Here is a 23,789-nt window from a genome sequence, read left to right on the forward strand (position 1 = left end):
GATTTTTCTCTTGATCAGCCACTTGATGTGGCCTTTGGAAGCAAGTCCCACTTCAGCGTTCACCGGTCTGCAGGGCCCCTGTCAGAAAGAAGCACAGGAAGGAGTCACAACTACAGGAAGGCTGGAAGAAATGTGGAATTCTCAATGCTCTCTGAGCTTGGGGGTTTGCTTGCAGACATTTCATTACCCAGCTAGGTAACACCATCAGTGCTAGTAATGGTGGGGTTTGCAGAGAGGAGGAGGAGGAGGAGGAGGAGGAGGAGGAGGAGGAGGAGGAGGAGGAGGAGGAGGAGGAGGAAATAAAAGGACTATGGGGTCCTTGGTGCTCTCTGAGCTTGGGGGTTTGCTTGCAGACATTTCATTACCCAGCTAGGTAGCATCATCAGTGCTCTATATATTATTTTCTATTGAAATGTGATTATGCAGGACCCCCACAATGGCAGGGTCAAAAAGCCAAGATAGTGACACAAACACACAACTGACCCCTATTATTTATGTATATAAGTAAAGTTCAACTATTAATTTCATGGTTTCAAAACCCAGTTTAGTTGTCAGAAAACAGCCAAGGCTTGTTAGGGGCTACTACCAAGCTAAGCACTTCATGTGAAGCTTAAGCTGAATGTGGTTTGAATTTGGTTTAGCGTTTTGCTTCAACCCAGTAATTCTAGTCTGTAAACCACCCATTCAGTCAATAAGTTGTGACATAGGCAATAAGTAATTAAAGAAACCATGGCTTGATACAATCTACGAACCCTGAGCACTGAGGCCAAAGGTAAGAATCCATGTCTCATGGGCTTTGTTCATACAACATGCTTAAAAAGATAATCCAACATGCTAAGCTTGTTTAATAGTTACCCATGATAAGTTTAGTGGTGGCTTAGTGGGTTGTCTGCTTTTTTTATTGCACAGGAAAGAGGGCCATATAATTCTGAAATTAAGCAAATTAGGGAAATACATTTTTCTTCTACAAAAAGGCAGCTTTTAATTTCTGTAGCGATGGTTTGCCCTAGAAAAGGAAGAGTTCCACGCTTAGATTGTTTTTCCTGCGAAACTAAGATTTATAAGCCCCTCTTAGCTATTTGATTTTTTTTTAAAAAAAAAGCCCTTTGCTGGCCTAATTATGTAAAGGAATCAAATGTTTACCTGCTGAAATTGTCCATTCCAAGAAGGAAAGAAAAGAGAGATTGATTAATGGTGGAACCTCTCCAGAGCAGAATGTCCTACAAAGATTGTGTTTTCTCTTCTCCAGAGTTGTCTATTTTTATCCTGGCAATTAAACTGCAGGTGAAATCCAATCTAGCAGTCGTCCATTCATTTATTCTTGCTTAATTAGCTGGGGATTGTTCCAGAAGAACAAATGTTGAAAGCCAAGCGTCAAGCGTGATCACACTTCACAGCAATCCCTGCGTGTTCCTCTTAACCTCTGCAGTAAATCTATCAGCCGAAGGGAAGCACTTAGGGCTATACATTTCGTGATACGGTAGAAGGGCAGCTGTGTTAATCTATTGTTGTGCCAGATCTGAAGTTCTCATAGCACTTTTCCAGACAAACTTTGTTAAAAGGCATACATTTTCACTCCTCTTGATTTTTGACATCTGAAGGTATAAATGGTGGAGGGGATGATTTAGTGCTGGCTAGCAAGCTGCACTAAAGGATCTCGCTTGGAGGTAAGCCACCGAAGCTGCTCAAATGGACACCTGCCAGCCCTTAGAAGCTGCTTTTTTGTTATTTAACACCTGCTGGGCTGAAGGCTGCAGTTCCATTTCAGGTCCTTAGCCGAGGGAGCATTGTGTCCCAGCTAAGGCTGAGGTTTCCTTTCCTCCTGAGTCAACAAAGAGTTGGAGGAAACCAAGGGCCAAAACCTTTCCGTCACGGGAGTCACTAGTTTGAGACTTTGGTGGTGTTGAGGTCCCTCTAGACTTCTCCAGATGAATTGGGAATGCAGCTAAAAAAAAAAGAGATGCTGTAGTGCTCTGTTTCTCTTATGATCTAGTGCAATCATCTTTAAGAATGGAGATGATTAAAATAGATGGATAGATGGACAGACAGACAGACAGACCTGCTGGTTACCTGTCAGATTGGGTAATGAAACATCTGCAAAAAAGCACCAAGGACTCCTCATTTCAATTCTGAGCTACAAATGTTCTCTTTTATGAGAGGGAGAGAGAGAAAGACAGAGAGAGAGAAACAGAGAGAGAGAGAAAAAAAAATAGGTGGGTAGACAATGGAAATTAGGTAGATAAAGATAGCAGATGGCTGCAAGTTCTTAGTTACGTGGTAGGAACAAATACTCACAATCAACACATTCCCGCAGATCATCAAACTCAAATTTTTTGTAAAAGTGCCTACAAAATCGACCAGTGCTGGGCGGAAATTAGGAGGACCAGTCAGGACGAGGCATTGAGGCCTGAAGATAGAACAAGGAGACATCACTACTTGACTATTTGCCCGGAACCGGCCCACTCCTAAGACTTCTGTGTGGCTACTGTTGGATTCCAGAAAGGGGAAAAGAAGGACAATCACAACAAGTGGCTATCGAAGGTGCACAGATGCCCAGGTTTTCCTGGCTAAAGGGCAGGGCAGAGGTCCATCAACCTCCCTTTGCTCTTCCTTTGTCCTCCTTTGTGTAGTTGCATCCGAATTTATGTGTGACGATGGATTGAACCATGGGCAAATCATACGCACAAAAGGGATGGGGGAAAATGGTGTTGGGAATTTCTGCCAAGCATCAAGGTTCTTGGAGGAGAAACTTGATTTTGGTAAACCTTTGCTGATCAGGGGAGATACACCTACATGGCACCTGGACGGAGTCTGCAATTGAAACCCAGTGGCTTAAAAACAACCTTACCTGTAATTTTTAATATGGTCATCCACCTCATTGAGACTCACAGAATAATTTAGGGCCATGTTATAGGAACCAGCTTGAACAGATGACCCCCAGTTTACTCCTGGGGGAAAAATGTTACCTCAGTTCAGTTCATTGTTTTATTGAGCAGTATTTTAATTTGTAAAAAAAAAAGAGCTATGTACCAGGCTTCTTGTAGAGAACATATCCGAGCAAGAACACCACAATCCCAATAGCAATGAGGGCAGCCCACCAGGTTAGCAGGAACATGATAATGACAGAAATGATGGCCCCAAACAAGGCTGCCCACTTGCTATAATACCTGAAGGAGGGTCTCCAACCTGAAAGGGAAAAAAAATACTTGATATGAGACCATTCATAATGCACTTTTAAACAACTCCTCAAATACTGTAAATAGCAATAACACTTAGACTTATATACCACTTCATAGTGCTTTAAACCCCTCTTTAAGCAGTTTACAGAGTCAGAATATCACCCCCAACAATTGGGGCCCTCATTTGACCAAACCTGGAAGGATGGAAGGCTGAGTCAACTTTGAGCCGGTCAGCATCGAACCCCTGGCAGTCGGCAGAATTAGCCTGCAATATTGCATTCTAACCACTGCACAGGATGAATGGATGGATGGATGGATGGATGGATGGATGGAAAGGAAGGGGGGAGGAAAGGAAGGAAGGAAGAAGGAGAGGGGGAAGGAAGGAAGGAAGGAAGGAAGGAAGGAAGGAAGGAAGGAAGGAAGGAAGGAAGGAAGGGCAATAGCAATAGCAATAGCACTTAGACTTACATACTGCTTTACAGCCCTCTCGAAGCAGTTCACACAGTCAGCATTTTGCCCCCAACAATCTGGGTCCTCATTTGACCAACTTCGGAAGGATGGAAGGCTGAGTCAACTTTGAGCCAGTCAGGATCGAACCCCAGGCAGTGGGCAGAATTAGCCTGCAATACTGCATTCTAACCACTGCACAGGATGGATGGAAGGAAGGAAGGAAGGAAGGAAGGAAGGAAGGAAGGAAGGAAGGAAGGAAGGAAGGAAGGAAGGGCCATAGCAACAGCACTTAGACTTACATACCACTTCACAGCTCTCTCTAAGCAGTTTACAGAGTCATCCTCTTGCCCCCAACAATCTGGGTCCTCATTTTACCAACCTCAGAAGGATGGAAGGCTGAGTCAACCTTGAGCCAGTCAGGATCCAACTGCAGGCAGTGGGCAGAGTCAACCTGCAATACTACCTTCCAACCACAGCTCAATACAAACTCCAGTTGCAGAGGGATGATTGGTCAGCATGTGTCCTGGTACGAGGGAAGGGCTTTAGATGGTGGGGAAAGAAGGATCAGATAAGAGAGGGCAGAGCCCTCAGCAGCACAACAGGCAGAGAGAGAGAGAGAAAAAAACTCAGAAGGGATCACCCCTGACTTTATGTTTCCTGGAAGGAAACTTCTGAAGTTCTGGAACCCAACTTGAGTGAGTTATCTTTGCTGCTAAGCCATGTGACGAAACCCCTTACCTGGTGAGTTGGTAATGGAGGCATGGAAACAGCTGAAATTGATGAGCGCGTAGGAGCACAGGAAGAAGTTGGAGATGATGGGAGCAATGGCATTCAGTTCCGCTGCAGAGATGGTGGAAAGAGAAGGGGTGCCTTTATCTGTGCGTATTATTCAGAACACAGAAATTTGACAATAAAAAAACCAAACAACTGAGGGAGCTTAGCACAGAATTCCCAACGCGGGGCTACAGATTGTGGTAGAATTTTATCTGTCTGCAATTTTAAGTTGACCGATTGACATTTCGTGGACTATTACGAAGACTGGAACCTAGTTATTCCTTGGAATACAATGTAATAACTTATGGATCTGGTCTTCTACCTCCGAATTATTAAAAATGGTGCATAATTGGTAGTTCTTTGTATTTTCTTTCCAAGTAGGCTGTTGGCATTGTCCGGAAGTGATATTCTGTAAAAGCTTGCCTCGGGCAGTGGGCCTTTGGGTTACAGACCGGCCTTACTTAGTGACTGCCTTGTTTAGTGACTGTTTGAAATTATGATGGTGTTAAAAGGCAACCTAGTGACTGGTCCTTGCATTTATGACCTTTGCAACATCTCCCTGCTCTTATTTTCACTTGCTTATTTACCCCATACCACGATGCCCTCAAAGAGAAAGACGCAGCTAGAAGCAGAGGAAAACTGAAGTAAAATCATAAGCACAGTGACAGGGTTTTCATTTAGCGTCCGTTTTGCTTAATGACTGAGTTACCAGTCCCAGTCATGGTCACTAAATGAGAACTACCTTCCACCTTTCTCTAAATGTTGTTAATTCTAGATCAAAAGTTTAATTCAGAGTGCTGACTCTGAATCCCATATACAGTATATTTATTAAACTGATTCAATAACTGGCTTTATGCGATAATACTGAAATATCTCTCTCTCTCTCTCTCTCTGTGTGTGTGTGTGTTTGTGTGTGTGTGTGTGTGTGTGTGTGTGTGTGTGTGTGTATTAAAAATGCATGGGGTTAGGAATTCATAAAGTCCTACTGCAATTGTCAGGATCACATGTAAGTTCCAGATAAGCTGATATATTGCTGATGACTGTACATAAAAATCTAATCAACTAATGTGTCAATGCTAAATTGGTGATATATAAGAATTAATGGAATTCAAGAGGGGCTGGACTTGGAACATTTGTGAACACATAATGATTCTAAACTGAGTCCTCCCTTGACTCCGCCCCCAGTCTCTGCCTGCTCTTTTCCTATATCAGTGTTCTCGAACTGAATCAATAAAGTAAACAACCACCTATAAGCACCTGCATTATTAGTGAAATGATGCAATCCATGGGTTCAGTTTTAGAACAAAATAAAGAACTCTTTGCCCAATGTATTTCCTGACATGTTAGCTTTAATGAAGCTATAATTCAGTTCCTGGAATTCTTGGAACTCCATCCTTTTTTTGCCCCTCGATAAATCTCGCTAAAGAGTACTCTGAGAACTGTGCTTGAGGATGAAACATTTTATTTCAGGCCACTGTCAAAGGAACTGATGCCTCTTCTTTGCTTAGCAAAATCCCCCAAGAGCAAGACCAGGTTCTTTGTGTGAAGAAAATCTTTGCCAACCTTACCAATCAGAATGAAGCCAACCGCAATGAGGTACGTCAGCATGTAACCCCTGATTGGCTCATTGTTTTTCCCATAGCCCTTTCCAAAAAAGCCAATGGCCGGGTAGAGTTCATCCTTACAAAGACACTGTTGGGAGAACAGAGGGACAGTTCACGCCAACTTCTCAGGTACGCATGGATTCCCACAATAATTGCCTAAAACGTTCATCGTCTGAGGCTAGGGAAGGACAGGTTGGAGCTGGCTCAATAGACACACCCACACTTGACAAATAGCACCCTAAATGTGTGCCATATGCCTTCAACTATATATCAGAATCTGATAAACTCGTAGCTTTTCTCTCTACCCGGTTTCCCCGAAAATAAGATCCAACCGGAAAATAAGCCCTAGCATGATTTTTCAGCACACTCGTAATATAAGCCCCACCCCAAAAATAAGCCCATTAAGATTGTCAGCCAGACAGACGCATTTAGTACCATATTTTCCCGCATATAAGCCCTAACCGGTAAATAAGTCCTAATGCGACTTTTGGAGCAAAAATATAAGACCTGGTCTTATTTTGGGGTAAATACGGTAGAACCTATACCATCTCGGAGAAGTGACTGTCTAGCCTCTTCTTAAAAATCTCCAGTAATGGAGCGCCCACGATTTCTGGAGGGAAGCTGTTCCACTGGTTAATTAAAAGAGCCTTGGTGGAGCAGTGGGCTAATGCCTCCTTAAGTAACACCAGCTGCCTGCAATTAGTGCAGGTTCGCATCCCACCAGGCTCAAGGTTGACTCAGCCTTCCATCCTTCCGAGGTAGGTAAAATGAGGACCCAGATTGTTGGGGGCAATAAGCTGACTTTGTAATAATGCCGCTTGGGGGGGGGTGAAAGCCCTAATAAGCAGGCATATACATAGAATGAAGGCTACTGCTAAGCTTGTAAGCTGCCCTGAGTCTTCGGAGAAGGGCGGGATATAAATGGAATTAAAATAAAAATAAAATAAAAAAAAATAATCTAATTTGGCTCTACATGTTAATTTGGCTCTACATGTTCATCATTCCCTGCTGTTTTTTTTCCTTGATGGCCCTATGTCAATTTTGTCGTATTCCTAGGTCAAAATTCCAGACAGCAGATTTCTTGTTCTTCTGAGAAGCCACATCAGAAAACTACAGCCAGATGACCATGGCTGATCTCAGAAGCTAAGTAAAGTCAACTGGAGTTAGTATTTGGATGGGTGAGTCTCAGAAGTCTAATGCTGCTGGGAAAAAGAATCCCATCAAATCACTTCTGTACTTTTGCCAAGAACTCTCTTATATGCAGTTATCGTAGCGTCTCTTCTACACACCAAGAGATGAGTCTGACTTGGAACCATTTTCTCCTTTACTCTGGAAAACCTGGCTGCAGTGACCAGAAAGTTGTGTCCTTCAAGTTCTTGTCTCCCAAAAGATGGAACTACACCTCCTATCATTATAGTCACCAAGACAAGGGCGGATAATTGAGGATGATAGGAACTTTATTTTATTTATTTATTTATTTTATTTTAATTCCATTTATATCCCGCCCTTCTCCGAAGACTCAGGGCGGCTTACAAGCTTAGCAGTAGCTTTCATTCTATGTATATGCCTGCTTATTAGGGCTTTCACACACACCCCAAGCGGCATTATTACAAAGTCAGCTTAATTGCCCCCAACAATCTGGGTCCTCATTTTACCTACCTCGGAAGGATGGAAGGCTGAGTCAACCTTGAGCCTGGTGGGATGCGAACCTGCACTAATTGCAGGCAGCTGGTGTTACTTAAGGAGGCATGGTGGCCCCATTCAACCCTTCCAGCTTTAGGATTCTCTGGCCAAAATGGCAACCTGACACTGGACAAAGACGGGGGAGTTTTATTATCTTCTTTGACAGACCAATAATGCATCTCACCTGGAAGACTTTGGGGGCTGAGACGAGGCATGCCAAAGCCGAAGAGAGGGTGGCCCCAAAAATTCCAGCTGTGATGAGAGGGGCAAAGCCAGAAACCATGCTCATGGTCTACAGGACAAGCAAAGGGTAGACAATTAGATCTGAAATGTGAATCTTGCATGCAGATAAAGACATAGAAGCTTCCCTCTTTCTATAATTGGAAAAGAGAGAAAATAGTGCTTCAATAGCCTTGCACGTCCCTACTGACTAAGGTGGTTTATTTTGACTTCCTTCCATCAGCAAGTACACTACCTGTCAATTCTACAATGTGCATGGCTGCAGCCATTTTTCTTCTCATTCTAGGTTGCCACATAGAATGGAGGGAGGGAGGGGGGTTGCCCAGGTGCTTCGCTAGTCAAAATAATCTTCTGTCCCATGGGAACCAAGGTCATCTACTGCTCCCGCAACCAGGGACTGGGCATTGTATAAAAAAGCCCACCAAATGAATATATTGAGGGACATAGTTGCTTGCATAGTTTTGTGGAAGGGACATTATATTTTGTAACTGGGTAATTGTTACTTGTGTATTCAGACTGGGTTTCACTTTTGATTGTGCTGATACTTTGTAACTAATAAACATGTTCTTTGAGGTTTTTCCCAGCCTTGGAATTCTGCTTTATTTGCCTCTGTCAGAACCATGACACTACCTTTGTCTATAATTACTCTATACAGGTAGTCCTTAATTTACACTCTACAGTTCTATACCTGATAATAATTGATGAGTCCATGTTGACAGCTATGGGTCTGTGTACACTCCGTGAAGTTCCAGCCATAGCCACAAGCAATGCCTTCACAACCCATGGAACCAGTGAGGACAGTATCATTAATGCTTCCAGAGGCATCACGGACAACACACGAACCTAGGAAGAACCATCAATGTTAATTTCCTACTTCTTTTCCATTCTGTGTTTCCAATGGAGGCCCTAACTCTTTTAGGAAGATCTCTGCAGCTTTGTGTATTGTGCTTTCGCATCAGCCGGCACCGAAAATCCAAAGAGGCAGAAGACACTGGAAGAAATATTTGTGGGATTTTCCACAAATTTCCATTTCCAATCTTCTCTGATTGCTCTCTGCCCTTAGGCTGTGAAGCATTATTGGCTTTTTCAAAGACATTTGTAGAACCAAAAGCTTGGGAGATCATTACACATGGGAGGGGAAGAGATGGGAGTTAGAATTTTCACATCATCAATAATTAGACAACATTGTACACAAGACACTGTTGTGCGTGGTGCAACAACTGGATTGAAATGTAAAAGTCCACACTTGTTTTATCGTTTTGAGAGTCTAGAACAGGGATCCCCAACTTTGGCCAGTTTATGACTTGTGGACTTCAACTCCCAGAATTGTGGGAGTTGAAGTCCATAAGTCATAAGGTGGCCACGGTTGGGGACCCCTGGTCTAGAATTCAATCTGAAAACATCTGTGTGTCTAAACACTTCTAGATTTTGCTCATGTTTCCTCTTAGAAGCATAACCAAAGGGAGACCCCCTTATAGCCTTATTCCCACCCTCTGTCCCTGGCCCCATCTTGCCTGCTGGTGAGTTTTTTAAAAAAAATTACAAAAACATTATATGCTAAGTGGTGATGCTGAGTTCACCCCACACAAATTTTGTCCTAATATGTGTAGCTGTACCTATCTGTAAACATACCAATTGTAGCCGAAAGAACCAGATATGACACGGTTGTCCAAAAAATAGCCATGAGGGTTCCTTTAGGAATTGCCACAGCAGGATCCTGGCCAAGGGAAACAAATGACAATTTGACAACTCAGACTGATGGTTGGTCTGATGTTAATTCTGGTGTTAATCCCTAATTCCATCCATTGCATATCCTTGGCAGGATGCAGGCAGGTATTGTCATTAAGCAAATTAGCCTTAGTTCTCCTAATATTAAAGGTAAAAAGGTAAAGGTTCCCCCGCACATGCGTGCTAGTCGTTTGCGACTCTAGAGGCCAGTGCTCATCTCCGTTTCAAAGCCGAAGAGCCAGCGCTTGTCCGAGGACGTCTCCGTGGTCACGTGGCCAGCATGACTATATCTATCTATCTATCTATCTATCTATCTATCTATCTATCTATCTATCTATCTATCTATCATCTATCTATCTATCTATCTATCTATCTATCTATCTATCTATCTATCTATCTAGATATATACTGTAGATATATAGATAGATATATACACACACACACATATACATATACATAGTAAGGTAAAGGTAAAAGTTCCCCCGCACATGCGCGCTAGTCGTTTCCAACTCTAGGGGCTGGTGCTCATCTCCGTTTCAAAGCCGAAGAGCCAGCACTTGTCTGAGGACGTCTCTGTGGTCATGTGGCCGGCATGACTAGACGCCAAAGGCGCACGGAACGCTATTAATATTAGACATCCCTAATTAATTAATGGTTCCCTTCACTCCTAGGAGATCCCACCAGTTATGGTGGTATGGGAGACTTGACATTTTCTGAGAGTTTTTATGCAAAGATTGAGGTGCTCAGAGGACACCCGTTACTCCAAGATGTCCCACCTGGCCAGGTACCCCTTGTCCTCCCTGTGGCCCCAGCCAACCGAGCGTACCTTCAAGTCACCTGAGATGTTGGCTCCTGCCAAGATGCCAGTGGCTGATGGGAAGAAGATGGAAAACAAACCAAAAAAGCTGCCATCAGGCCCTCGCCAATTGGGAACAAAGTTCTGAGCAAAAATGTTGGCTGAAGGAGAAGAAAAAAGGAGTGTCCAGGTTTATGAAGTGATGCTTGAACTTAGGGAAGTGCATGGAAGGAGAGGGGACAACCATGTCCATGCAATCAAAGTCTTGCTTCTTGAACACAAAAAATGAAGGGGCAAGAGCTTCCACCATTTATTTGGGACTGCCCTCTTGAATCTTTTTGACCCTCCCTACGTTGTGCCTGCTTGTACTCCTTTTAAAGGGGTGTTTCTCAGCCCTGGCTGGCACTGGAACTCTGGGAGATGAGGTCCACGTGTCTTAAAGTTTCTATGGTTGAGAAGTAAATGTGAACTTCAACTCCCAGAATCCCTCAGGCAACATGGCTGGCTGTTGAATTCTGGGAGTTGACGTCCACATGTCTTAAAGTTGCTAAGGTTGAGAAGTAAATGTGGACTTCAACTCCCAGAATCCCTCAGGCAACATGGCTGGCTGTTGAATTCTGGGAGTTGACGTCCACATGTCTTAAAGTTGCTAAGGTTGAAAAGTAAATGTGGACTTCAACTCCCAGAATCCCTCAGGCAACATGGCTGGCTGTTGAATTCTGGGAGTTGACGTCCACATGTCTTAAAGTTGCTAAGGTTGAGAAGTAAATGTGGACTTCAACTCCCAGAATCCCTCAGGCAACATGGCTGGCTGTTGAATTCTGGGAGTTGAAGTCCACGTGTCTCAAAGTTGCCTAGATTGAGAAACACTGTTTTAAAGTATTATTTATTTATTCGGTCATCAAAAATAGCAGTTCAAAATGAAAGTTTTCATAGATGTCTGGTCCAAAACCTGGGAAAGGAGTAGTTAATAAAAGCACATAAGCCTCTCCATCCCCGTCTGCTTCTTCCCATTCCACCCTTTGCACCAAATCAAAGTGTCCTCGGGCTTTTCAGCTGAAAACTGTTGCTTCTTCAGCCAACCTCTCTCCCACTCACCTCGGTAGCTGAAAAATCCTTTGGCCTGCTTCTCCTCACTGGGTGGAATAACCGTCCCCACCAGGTAGTTAATAAACGAAATCATGATCACCACGAAAAAGAGAACTTGAGCCTTGCAAAACCAAGCAAACAATACATGAAGGGTAGTTTGAAAAGTTTAGAATATCTATCTTCCCAGATCCGGTCTCCTTTATACAGCCAAGTCCATCATGACCAGTTTAGATGGCAGCTGCCTTCCCCCGACTCAGTACTCCCTCTAGGTATTGGAATACAAACTCCATCAGGCCTAGCCTAAGTGGCCATGTAGATAAGTTTGATGAAAGCACTCATTCTCCCCATCCACTTGAGGATTCTTCAGAAATTTTGGCCATCCCCTTCCAATGTGACAACTATTTTTTCCCCATCTTGATCTTTATTAATTTCTAAATGTCCATTCTCCTCAGCCAGCATGACAAAAGGACTTTCTTATCCTGGGTTTACTTAACTCAGGATTCCACAAAATGGAAAAGAGCTGGTGGGGAGAGTGAGCAGTTGCTCCAGTTTTGGACATGGGAATTTTGCTCTAAAATTAGAATGGGTGAAAGTCTCCATCAATTGCTCTTCTGTTACCAATCTTCTCCAATTCATGAACCTCTAGATGTTTGCCAGTTTTGGCCAATACAACTGAAGAATATGAAAACTGAATCTGCAAATATTGCCCTCCACTGATTTTTGAAATGCTTTCTGCAAGATCTCAGCTCAGACTTCTACTCGGAGTAAGCGCCTTCTCCCCAATTTAAGTAGCAGCAGTAGAAAAGAGAAACAATAGGAGGTTCTAAAAGAGGTTGTACATCCATACAATCCCATCCCACTTTGGCGGAGTTGGCCTTCCTCATCACTCAGTCATGATGGCCAAGAGTTATGAGAAGTGTAAACCATGGAAAGACACAATCATTCCTCTTCCATCTTCCCCATTTCCCACAATAACACACTTACCTTGGCTTCCCACTCCATCCCCGCCAAGGATACTCCAAGCAGTACTGTCACAGTGACAACCCCAATGATGCGGATGTCATTAGTAGGGTCCACCATGCTTGTGTGATATTCCTTTGGAGAGAAAAATCCCACCCTCAGTCACCTGCCAATCTTCTGGATTGGGCTAAGAGACTGTCCGTCACTCTACAGATGGAACTTAAGATTTGAAAAAGCAAAAGGGCCTGATAGATTCCTAGCAGGTCCCTAGAAAGAGAGTGTAAAAACCAAGAGAAAAAGAAGAACAGATGTTTCAGTTTCCATAAATCTTACAAGGCAGAAGCTTTCTTTGAGCCCTGAGAAAGACGATAGTATAAGAAGAAGCTCAGGATGCCTCCTTGCAGTAGAATAGGGAGGGAAGAGGAAACACAATCAAACTTGGAAGATTTTGTTACAGTAGCCTATCTCAACATTTCTCAATCTTAGCCACTTGAAGATGTGTGGACTTTAACTGTCAGAATTCCCCAGCCAGCCATGGGCAACTCTGGGAGTTGAAGTCAACACATCTTCAAGTGTCCAAGGTTGAGAAGCACTGGCCTATTTCAATCAAGTATCATTCTAGTCTTCTTGAGGAATGTCTTTCTTAACTTGAGCAGCCTTGAAGGGCTGACACTGTATTCTTCTGAAACATCTCTTGGACTTCCCAACCTTGCCTATTCCATAGCTTTGAGAGATGAACAGAACAGAACAGAACAGAACAGAATAGAATAGAATAGAAAGAAGCTGAAGGGACCTTGGAGGTCTTCCAGTCCATCCCCCTGCTCAAGCAGGAGAAACTACACCGTCTCAGACAGGTGATTGTCAGTTTCCTCTTAAAAATCTCCAGTGATGGAGCACCCACGATTTCTGGGGGTAAGATGTTCTACTGGTTGATTGTCCTCACTGTGAGGAAGTTTCTCCTTAGTTCCAGGTTGCTTCTCTCTTTGATCAGTTTCCTACCCCTCTTCTTTGGGGCAGCCCCTCAGATACAGGAACACTGCTATCATGTCTCCCCTATTTCTTCTTTTCTTTAGACTAGCCAAACCCAAGTCCCATAGCCGTTCTTCATATGTTTTAGTCTCCAGGCCTTTGATCATCTTAGTTGCTCTTCTCTGAATTTTCCCCAGACTCTCTACATCTTTTTTGTGATATGGTGACCAGAATTGGCTGCAGTATTCCAGGTGTGGCCTCACTAGGGCTTTGTAAAGCGGTACAAGTACTTTGTCTGATCTTGATTCTATGCCTCTGTTTATAAAATCCAAGATTGAATTAGTATTTTTGGTTGCTGCTGCACACTGCTGGCTCATAGTCAAGTGATCGTCCACTAGGACTCCAAGGTCCCTCTCACAGTTACTGTTTTTGAGCCAGGTCTCTTCCAGTCTGTACTTGTACCTTTGGTTTTTCCTGCCTAAATGTAAGACTTTGCTTTTCTCCCCATTGATCTCCATTCAAATACTAACCCGCTTTTTCAAGATCAGCCTTGGCTAGGTCTCCCATGATCCAAAGTGCAGGATCAATGAAAACATGCCCCAATCAAGCAAAGCAAAGCATCTCCCCATGCTTCCCTTCCCACCGGTTCCTCTCACTGTGGTCCCATCATACCTGCAAAAGGTCCCGCACTGTTTCTGCAAAGCCCACGGTGTGCATGGCCACGGCCACGGCATTGGCAAAAGCGAAGATGAGACCAATGGAGCCCCCCAACTCTGGCCCAAGGCTTCTCGAGATGAGGAAGTAAGTCCCCCCTAAGAGATGGGAACAGTGCAATCAGCACAGTCACTTTTCCAATTTATTTATTTAGTGTGTGGCATCTATGGAGGCCGTGCAATCTCCCGATCTGCAAGACCAAAGTTCTTGCCCTCTGGAACATCTTATCCCCTAAGGTGAGTTTGGCTCCCACTCTCCTGATGTTTCGCAAGAGCCTTAAGATCTGGCTCTGCCAGATGGCCTGGAGGCTCAATGGGGGTAGCTTCTTCACAATGGAGATGGTTGAGTAATTAAAATTTAATCTCACCTCCCCACCCCTTACCCTGATGTGTCTGGCGCCCTCCTTTCCCCATCTGTTGTCAACCAGTTCCCTCAATGGAAGAATGGCTGCTAAAAGGTGATGGAGTTAGCAGAGAGGACAAAGCTGACTGTTTTAAATAACAGACCAGCAGAGTTGGAAGGGACCTTGGAGGCCTTCTAGTCCAACCCCCTGCTCAAGCAGGCGACCCTATACCAGGGCTAGGCCACCTTGGCTCTTTTATGACTTGTGGACTTCAACTCCCAGAATTCCTGAGCCAGCCATGCTGAGGGGAAAGGGAGAGGTTTCCAAGCTGAGCCATGCTAGCTCAGGAATTCTGGGAGTTGAAGTCCACAAGTCATGAAGGGGCCAAAGGTTCCCCCATGCTGGCTCAGGAATTCTGGGATGCCACGAATCATAAAAGAGCCAAGGTGGCCTACCCCTTGCCCTACACCAATCTGGACAAATGGCTGTCCAATTATTTTTTTGCAAACCTCCAGTGATGGAGCACCCACAACGTCTGGAGGCAAGCCATTCCACTGATTTATTGTTCGGTCAGGAAATCTCTCCTTATTTCTAGGCTGGATCTCTCTTTGATAAGCTTATAATAAACTCAAGAATAGAACAGCACAGTTGGAAGGAATCTTGGAGGTCTTCAACCCCCTGCTCAAGAGACCCTATGCCAGCGGCATAGTGGACCAGGGACCGGTTCCGTGGAGAAAGGTTTTTCCGTGGACCAGAGAGGGCCTGGCTTTATGTGCTGCCTGCATCTCACAGATGGGGCTTCGCTTGTCTGCACGGCCTGGTTGCTGGCATGCCATGGACCGGTTCTGGTCCACGAACCGGGGTTTGGGGACCTGTGCCCTATTCCATTCTGAATGTTCCGTCACTGGAGGATTTTAAGAAGAGCCTATATCTAGTGTTGTTTCTGCTTGGAAACCACTACTGGATTATTATTATTACTATTACTATTATTATTATTATTATTATTATTATTATTATTATTATTATTATTATTATTATTATTATTATTATTATTATTATTATTATTATTATTATTATTATTATTGCTCAAACCTGAACAAATGAAATTGTGATTTATGTTTTGATAATTAGAATGATTTTATTATTATTATTATTACTATTATTATAGAAATGGCTTAAAATGTTGTGAAATGTAAGGCAAAAAGTTGAGGTTGTGAATTTTTTTAGTCAGAAGTTACTACTTTTTTCCTCTCTTTTCCTGAGTTCTCTTAACTTTTCTTTATTTTTATCTTATAAAGGTAAAGGTTCCCCCACACATGCGTGCTAGTCGTTTCCGACTCTAGGGGCCGGTGCTCATCTCCGTTTCAAAGCCGAAGAGCCAGCGTTTGTCCAAGGACATCTCCGTGGTCATGTGGCCGGCATGACTGGATGCCAAAGGCACAAGGAACGCTGTTACCTTCCCACCGTAGTGGTCCCTATTTTTCTACTTGCATTTTTACGTGCTTTCGAACTGCTAGGTTGGCAGAAGCTGGGATGAGTAACAGGCACTCACCCTGTTACGCAGCACTCGGGATTCGACCCGCCAAACTGCTGACCATCTGATCGACAAGCTCAGCATCCTAACCCACTGAGCCACCGCTTTATCTTATAATGAAACTTAATAAAAAATCTATATTAAAAAAGAGAGGTGTAATTCAAACATCTGGGAGTATATTCTATGCACACCCCCGATCGTTTTGCTTGCTCTTTGGCTGTTGAGTAAATTGCTACCTGATTTGACTTTCCCATTGGTGGAGATGGCAGAAATGGATAATCCTGTGATGGTGGTGACGGTCACAGACATTAGAATGATCACCCAAGTCAGGGCTGCAAAATGAAAAGAAGTTATTTCAGTTACCAGCTGAGGTTCTTCTTAGGCAGGACTCCCCAAACTTCACAAATTTAAAATGCGTGGACTTCACCTCCCAGAATTCCCCAGCCAGCCACGCCTAGCAGGAAATGAATTTGATGGGACTTACCGATGCCTGCTTGTGCGGTGATCCAAGGGAGCCGGAGATACAGGATCACTCCCCAGATGTTAAGCATGCAACGAATCTGAAAGGCAGAAAGCAGCAACCAGTAATTGGGAAGGAACCACGGAGTTCGCTTGTGCCTCTCTCCGGATCTATTTTGTGGTTTTCCCTCTCTTTTTGGAAAATTATTGCCGTGCAAATATTCTTAACATTTATAGAAATTAACCCAATAATTCTCCACTATCTTGTCATGTGTCTTTGGTTGTTTGGGTACTTAAGATCCATTCCTGCAGCAGGAGGTTTAGGGCTTTAAGAAGTGGAGATGTTGTGGCCTTGGAGATTTAAGCCTAAATCTGTACCCCTGCTTTAGGACTGTTAAAATTATATAATGAGAATCAGCAAGACTGCTGATCAGTACGTGCACATGTTGTCCTTTGGAGGAGACCAAGCTGGTCCAGAGTGGTGGAAACAATAGCCCAAAATTTTGAGACTGTTGGAAAACATCCTGTGAGTTTTAGCCAGGTCTGTGAAAGCTACTCACCATCACCCCTTTGACCCACCCAAATCGGACGGGCTCTCCTTGATTCTTCTCTTTCTCCTTAGCAGCCTCTTCTTCCGCCACTCCTTCTGAGAAGCTGTGGCTTCTGTGGGCTTCGTATCTCGGGGGATACCGGTGGCTATTTTCTTGCTGGAAAAACATACGGACAGAGAGAATGGGGAAGGATGTTAGGTTGATAGGACTTTGGAGAACGTGAGGGTGTCAAGCATCAGGAACAACAGGAAAATTATCCCAAGGTTTCTCCCTTGGAGGACTTCACTCTGAAACAGAAAGAGCACGAGAGAAGGCTCAGGAGACGACTGAAGATTGGTACCTTCAGTTTTAGGAAGGCAACGGCCAAGCAGAGCTTCCACGGGTACGAGACAACAGCAGCAGCAGAGATCGTAAAAGATATCCAAGAAGGGGAGGGGAGGGGAGGGAAGAGAAGGGAAGGCAGAAGAAAGGGAAGGAAGGATGAAGAAGGGGAGGGAAGGAGAGGATGAAGTAGGGGAGGGAAGGATGAAGGAGAGGAGATGAAGAAAGAAAAGGATGAAGAACAGAAGGGAAAAGAAGGGGAACGAAGGGAAGAGGAGGAGAGGAGAGGAGAGGGAAGGGAAGGGAAGGGGAAGGAAGGGAAGAGAAGGAAAAGAGGAGAGGAGAGGGGAGGGGAGGGGAGGGGAAGGGGAAGGGAGGGGAGGAGAGGATGAAGGCTCTGGATTATTGGAATATACCTTAAGAAAAGAGTGCAGGTCTGCAAGTGTTGGTCTTGGCTTCTTAATTTCACTAGAGATCTTGGTGTTGGCATAGTTTTCATAGTTGGGCACAACATCCACGGTGTTATAGCCAAAGGTCTGCATGTAGAAGGTGCTGCTATGGGTACAGTGGCTGCTTTGGGCGATGTCGTAGGGAGCAGCACCCGTTGGGCTGTAGTGGTTGGTGCCACCGCCCTCAGGGCCGATCAGGGTGCTAATGGTGAAGCGGCCATTCAGACATCCTTGGTCTTCTCGTTCGGTCCCGGGCAGCTCCGCCATCTCATGCCCTCCCCTCTTCATCTCGACTCCCCCTGAAATCAGAGGTCCCAGGGTATTGTGCAGGTTGGGGTCTGCAACGCCGTGGGTCAGACATGTGGGCTTTTTATAACCTATGAAACCAGAAAAAGCTGGCATAAAATAATGGTTCGAGAGACTCCCGAGCTCGTGGCTGAAAATAGCAGCCTGGAGGAATATCACACTCACCAATTCCAGTTCTAGATCAGGACGGTGATAACAGATTTGGTATTAAGCCCTAAGGAAAAAAGCCGACAAAAAACCCCCCCACCTCAATCGAAGGCTGAAATGAGGCTTCTGCTGCGATTCATTTTGTTCGGGGACATTAAGTTTCCCTTATTTTCTAATTAGGGTCAGACAATACCTGGGAAGGAACCAGGGCACAGCTCCATGGATTATTTTATGAGAACGAGTCTAATGTGCTTCTGACCTTCCCTAAACCATATTTGTTTAGGAAACTTAGGATACAAGCAGTCCTTGACTTACGACCAGAAGGGAGCCCCAAATTTCCATTGCTAAGCAAGACAGTTGATAAGTGAGTTTTGCCCCATTGTACAACCTGTCTTGCCACAGTTGTTAAGTGAATCACTGCGGCTGGGAAGTTAGTAACAGGGCTGTTAAGGGGAATCTGGCTTCCCCACGGACTTTGCTTGTCAGAGGGTTGCAAAAGATGATCCAACAACCCAGGGACACTGCAACCGTTATAAGTACATGCCAGTTGCCAAGCAATCTGAACTTGGATCATGTGATCACAAGGATGCTGCAGCGATCGTGAGAAAAATGGCCATAAGACAGTTTTTCCAGTGGCATTGTAACTTTGAACTGTCACTAAATGAATCAAAAATTACATGTAGTAAAGAAAGTCATTGAAAGTCTATGGAAGCTCTCAAGTCCTCCAGGTCAAGGTTGTCCCAAAGGTGCTTTTTCAGGAGGCAACTGGGCTTTTTGCTTTTTCTTTGAAGACGTTTCGCTTCTCATCCAAGAAGCTTCTTCAGCTTCAAAAGAAAACCAGAACGTCCAGTGGCCTCTTGAAAAAGCACCTTTGGGAAAGTCATTGATAGCTAAAGGTGCATGCGTACATAAAGTCAAAAGCATCAGTGCCTGTCGGAATGATCTGTTTTTCCATATTTGTTGTGATTCAGGGTCAGCCTGTGGGTTCGGCAGTTGGGTCGGACGACTCAGAGGAGGAGGAGGAGGGGGGTGTTGAAGAGCTTGCTGAGGGGATTGGACAGCTTGATGAGAGCCCCCAGCCAGGCCCCTCTCATCTGGTCACGACGCAGACCCAGCTGTGTGAGCCTGACAGCGTGGATTTTTTTAATTTTTATTTTAATCCCATTTATATCCCGCCCTTCTCCAAAGACTCAGGGCGGCTTACAATCTAAGAAGCACAAATCAAATGTGCTTAGCAATAGCCTTCATTCTATGTATATGCCTGCTTATTAGGGCTTTCGGGGGGCCCCCAAGCGGCATTATTACAAAGTCAGCTTATTGCCCCCAACAATCTGGGTCCTCATTTTACCTACCTCGGAAGGATGGAAGGCTGAGTCAACCTTGATGAAGATGACCCACAGCTGGCCCTGTTCAAGGACGCCCGACGCAGGAGGCAGTCAATCAGGAGTAAACAGAGGAAGGCAATGGGGCTCCTCGGAAGGAGGCAGAGAGAAGCCACGCCCTGAACTGTATAAAAGGGGAATGCGTGGGAGGGCTGGTTTGCTGAAGGCAACCACTTGAAAAGCTCCTGTTTCTTGGTTCGTGTCTTGTTCTGTTTGCTTTTGTATCCATAAATTTGGCAGGCGTAATTCCAGCCTCTTGCCTTCTTGTAAAAGGGGTTGTCCCTGCCTTTTCTGCAGGGCCGGTAGCAGGCTGGTACAGAACAATATTAATATCTTCCCTTTCCAATAATCAGTCACCATTGCATTTGAATAAAAAATTATTCTCACTGTTACCTCTTCTCATCCGTATACGATATCTGAGTTCAGGCCAACAGGCTGTGGAGGATATAGTTCCTGAAGGATGAAAATGCAGAAACAGAGTTTTCAAGATTTTATATCGTCACTAAGAGGACATTAGTGATCCAAATCCAGGAGGGAAGCTAAACAAGGTCGGGCCGGAAAAGCAGTGGAGATGTGACATCTCCGGCAACTTCAAAAGGCTATAGGGCAGATGGAAAAGGCCAATAAAATACTCAGAAGGAAGTCAACTCCCAACAACTTCCAGCTTGTTGTCCATAAAAGGAGATGAGTATCAAAAGGACAAGAAGCAACGGATGGAAGATCATTAGAGGGATCCAACTTAGAACTAAGGAGAAATTTCCTGACAGTGAGGACAATTAATCAATGGAACTGTTTGCCTGCAGATGTTGTGGCTGCTCCATCATTGGAGGTTTTTAAGAAGAGACTGGACAGCCATTTGTCCAGAGTGGTATAAAGTCTCCTGTTCAAGCAGTGGGTTGGACTAGAAGACCTCCAAGGTCCCTTCCAACTCTGTTGCTCTATATTCTAAACATGACTTGAAGGAGACTACAACCTTCAGTGCCTTTGCTATCAGCCAGCTAATTCTCCAGCTAGGTCTTCCAGAGAAAAAGCAGTTTTTTAAGTGCTAGATATACAAGTGGTTCTCCACTTGTGTCCAGTCACTTAGTAATTGTTTGAAGTTAAGACGCATCTCCCAAGAGCAACTTATGACCTGGTTTTGAAATTCCTACGGCCACCTGCCACCTTGTCACCTGATCACATTTTGGATGCTTGGCGACCAGACCACATTTACAGCCCTTTGGATATAATGGGTTCACTTGATGACTGCAGCACTTAAGGACTGCAAAAAAAAACGGTTGTAAAGTCAGGCACGGTCACATGGTGACCTGCTTAACAACCAGCACGACTTAAAACTGTGATTCCAGACTCCAGATTCCAGTCAGACTGCTGCAATACTAAAAGAAAAGGGGCAATCTGATTCTTGCAACCCTATTCTGCCGAGGAGCCTGCATCTAAAGTTCTGAAAATAGTTCTGGCTACATTTCCAGAAGGAAATTAACAAGTGACAATAGTGATGGGTGTTTAGACATCTGAGTAGGCAATCTACGTGGCCAGGCTGAAGGAACTGAAGACGTTCACTCTGGAGAAAAGTGGACCATGAGAAGACATGAGAGGCAGTTTGGTCTAGTCGTGGTTAAGGCACCAGGCTGAAAAGAGGGTGACTGTGACTTCTAGTCCCACCTTAGCCATAAAGGCCGGCTGGGTGACTTTGGGTCAATCACCAGGAGGCAGTGAGTTCTAGTTCCACCTTAGCCACGAAAGCCAGCTGGGTGACTTTGGGTCAATCACCAGGAAACAGTGAGTTCTAGTCCCGTCTTAGCCATGAAAGCCGGTTGGATGACTTTGAGTCAATCACCAGGAGACAGTGAGTTCTAGTCCCACCTTAGCCATGAAGGCCGGCTGGGTGACTTTGGGTCAATCACCAGGAGACAGTGAGTTCTAGTCCCGTCTTAGCCACAAAAGCCGGTTGGATGACTTTGGGTCAATCACCAGGAGACAGTGAGTTCTAGTCCCATCTTAGCCACAAGTCCTTCAGGAGAAGGGCGGTATACAAATATAATAAACTTCAAACTTCAAAAGCCGGCTGGGTGACTTTGGGTCAATCAGTAGGAGACAGTGAGTTCTAGTCCCGTCTTAGCCACAAAAGCTGGTTGGATAACTTTGGGTCAATCACCAGAAGACAATGAGTTCTAGTCTGGTTCTAAGCCATGAAAGCCAGCTGAGTTTCTTCGGGCCAGTCCCTATCAGCCCAACCTACCTCACAGGCTTGTGTCCTGGGCGAAACTAGGAGGAAGATGTGTTGAATATGTTCACGTGCCTTGAGTAATTTCTAAGAATAAAGGCGGGATGCCCATACATAAATGAGGGCTGTAGGGAAAAGCTCAGGAACTCTTTTTCTGTAACTATAGCAACCAAAATCAGAAATAATGGACATGAGGTTTTCTTCTTTCTACATGAGGAAATTCCGCCCAATGGCAGGATTTGTCTAATGGTGGAATGGTCTATCTTTGGAGGTAGAAAAAAAGAGAGGCAAGATCAGGCTTTCAGCATGAACTGAAATCAAATTAAGCTAAAATCAAATCAGTTTTGCCAGACCACAAACACATGGCCATTTGTCTTTCTCTGGCTGATGGGGGGTGGGCACATTTAGAGTTCTTGCCACTCAGGAAAAAAGCTGAGATGGAAAGAAAATCTGTTAAAGTCAAGAATATGCTTTGGTCCTCCCAACCTTTGTCCCAGAAAAGCACTGAGCTGTAGCTGCTGACACAGAAATATTCAAAGTTTAGGGATGCTAAGAGATTCTTGAAAATCAGTTACAGTATCTGGGGGCTGACATTTGATCTGTCTCTTTCTTAAACCCTTTCGATTTAGGAAAAAGAAAGCCATGGAAAGGCTTTTAAAGGTTTATTAAATTTGACTATCTTTTAACGTAAGAAAGTCAAAGTGGGAACAGAAAGCCTGCAAGGAATTTTTGCAAGAAGAGATTGGAGGTTGGAGACCCAGCAAAATGGCGGCACAGCAACTTGAAGGAGTTATCCAACATCTTCCCGACCGCCTCTCCCTTTGAAGACCCTTTGCTTTTGAAACCCAAATGCTACAGAACCCCAGTTAAAATATTCAAAGGTAGCCTATACCAGGGATCCCCAATCCCCGGTCCATGGAGCAGTAGCGGGCCATGGCTTGCCAGCAACCGGTCTGCACAAACAAGCAAAGCCCCATCTGCGAGATGCAGGCAGCACACAAAATAAACACTCTCCGGTCCGTGGAAACACCTCTCTCCACGGAACCGGTCCCTGGTGCCCAAAAGGTTGGGGTCCTCTGGCCTATACCATGATTACGATCAGGAGTGTCCACAAGGTAGGTTAAAAGAAGTCAGAGTGGGCAACTCTGATGGTACAAATGAAACTCCACCTTTTTTGGTGGAGGGGGGTGTTTTAGGATGGTAATGTGTATTTTGCATATGCACTCTTAAAATGCTTCCTACAGAGGCTAAGAATTTGGTGACTGGGTTATCGTAATTATTTCAATTATTATGGAGATGCGTAAACACGTACATAAGTACATCCAAGTTTCTGTGGCTTTACAGATGGCTCCATGAAACTTCCCTGATGCTTGCTCATGTCCCATACATGGGATTGGCTGTATAGAAATGAGAGGGAGGGAGAGAGAGAGGGAGGGAGGGAGGGAGGGAGGGAGGGAAGGAAGGAAGGAAGGAAGGAAGGAAGGAAGGAAGGAAGGAAGGAAGGAAGGAAGGAAGGAAGGAGAGAGGGAGGGAGGGAGGAAGGAAGGAGAAAGAAAAAAGAAGGAATGAAGGAGGGAGGAAGGGGAGGAAGGAAGGAAGGAAGGAAGGAGGGAAGGAAGAAAGGAAAAAGGAGGGAGGAAGGGAGGGAGGAAGGAAGGAACGGCTTTTTTTTGTCCATCCAGATCTGAACCTGCATTTTTATAAGCAGAACAAGATAAAAGACACAAGTCACCTTTGTGATGTAGCAGTTTAGTACATCTCATTCTCAGCCACGAAAACTCACCAGGGATTTGCTGCCAATCTCTCTCACTGATCGGTCTCACAGGGTGACTATTCTATATCTCACAAAAAGGAAATTGCAACAAGCAAGCAACAAACTCAGCCATG

General features: G+C 44.6%; 1 protein-coding gene across 1 annotated transcript in view; it reads right to left on the reverse strand.

Moving 5' to 3' along the window:
- LOC308672528 (solute carrier family 12 member 3-like) overlaps window positions 1–18,204 on the reverse strand; it is a gene marked incomplete at its 5' end in the record, with an annotated part of 33,853 nt that extends 15,649 nt beyond the window's left edge. Inside the window, 18 exon segments of the mRNA XM_081335519.1 lie at window positions 1–78; window positions 2,296–2,407; window positions 2,849–2,948; window positions 3,031–3,186; window positions 4,368–4,469; window positions 5,972–6,095; window positions 7,875–7,982; window positions 8,619–8,773; window positions 9,563–9,647; window positions 10,485–10,615; window positions 11,553–11,664; window positions 12,528–12,638; window positions 14,145–14,284; window positions 16,300–16,395; window positions 16,548–16,623; window positions 17,083–17,229; window positions 17,811–18,161; window positions 18,163–18,204. The exon segment at window positions 1–78 is cut by the window's left edge and continues 63 nt beyond it. Coding sequence (XP_081191645.1) covers window positions 1–78; window positions 2,296–2,407; window positions 2,849–2,948; window positions 3,031–3,186; window positions 4,368–4,469; window positions 5,972–6,095; window positions 7,875–7,982; window positions 8,619–8,773; window positions 9,563–9,647; window positions 10,485–10,615; window positions 11,553–11,664; window positions 12,528–12,638; window positions 14,145–14,284; window positions 16,300–16,395; window positions 16,548–16,623; window positions 17,083–17,229; window positions 17,811–18,161; window positions 18,163–18,204 — 2,226 coding nt within the window.
- Window positions 18,205–23,789: the final 5,585 nt, after the last annotated feature.

Source organism: Vipera berus, assembly GCF_964194415.1.
Source record: "Vipera berus genome assembly, chromosome: 10".
NCBI classification, from domain to species: Eukaryota; Metazoa; Chordata; class Lepidosauria; order Squamata; family Viperidae; genus Vipera; species Vipera berus.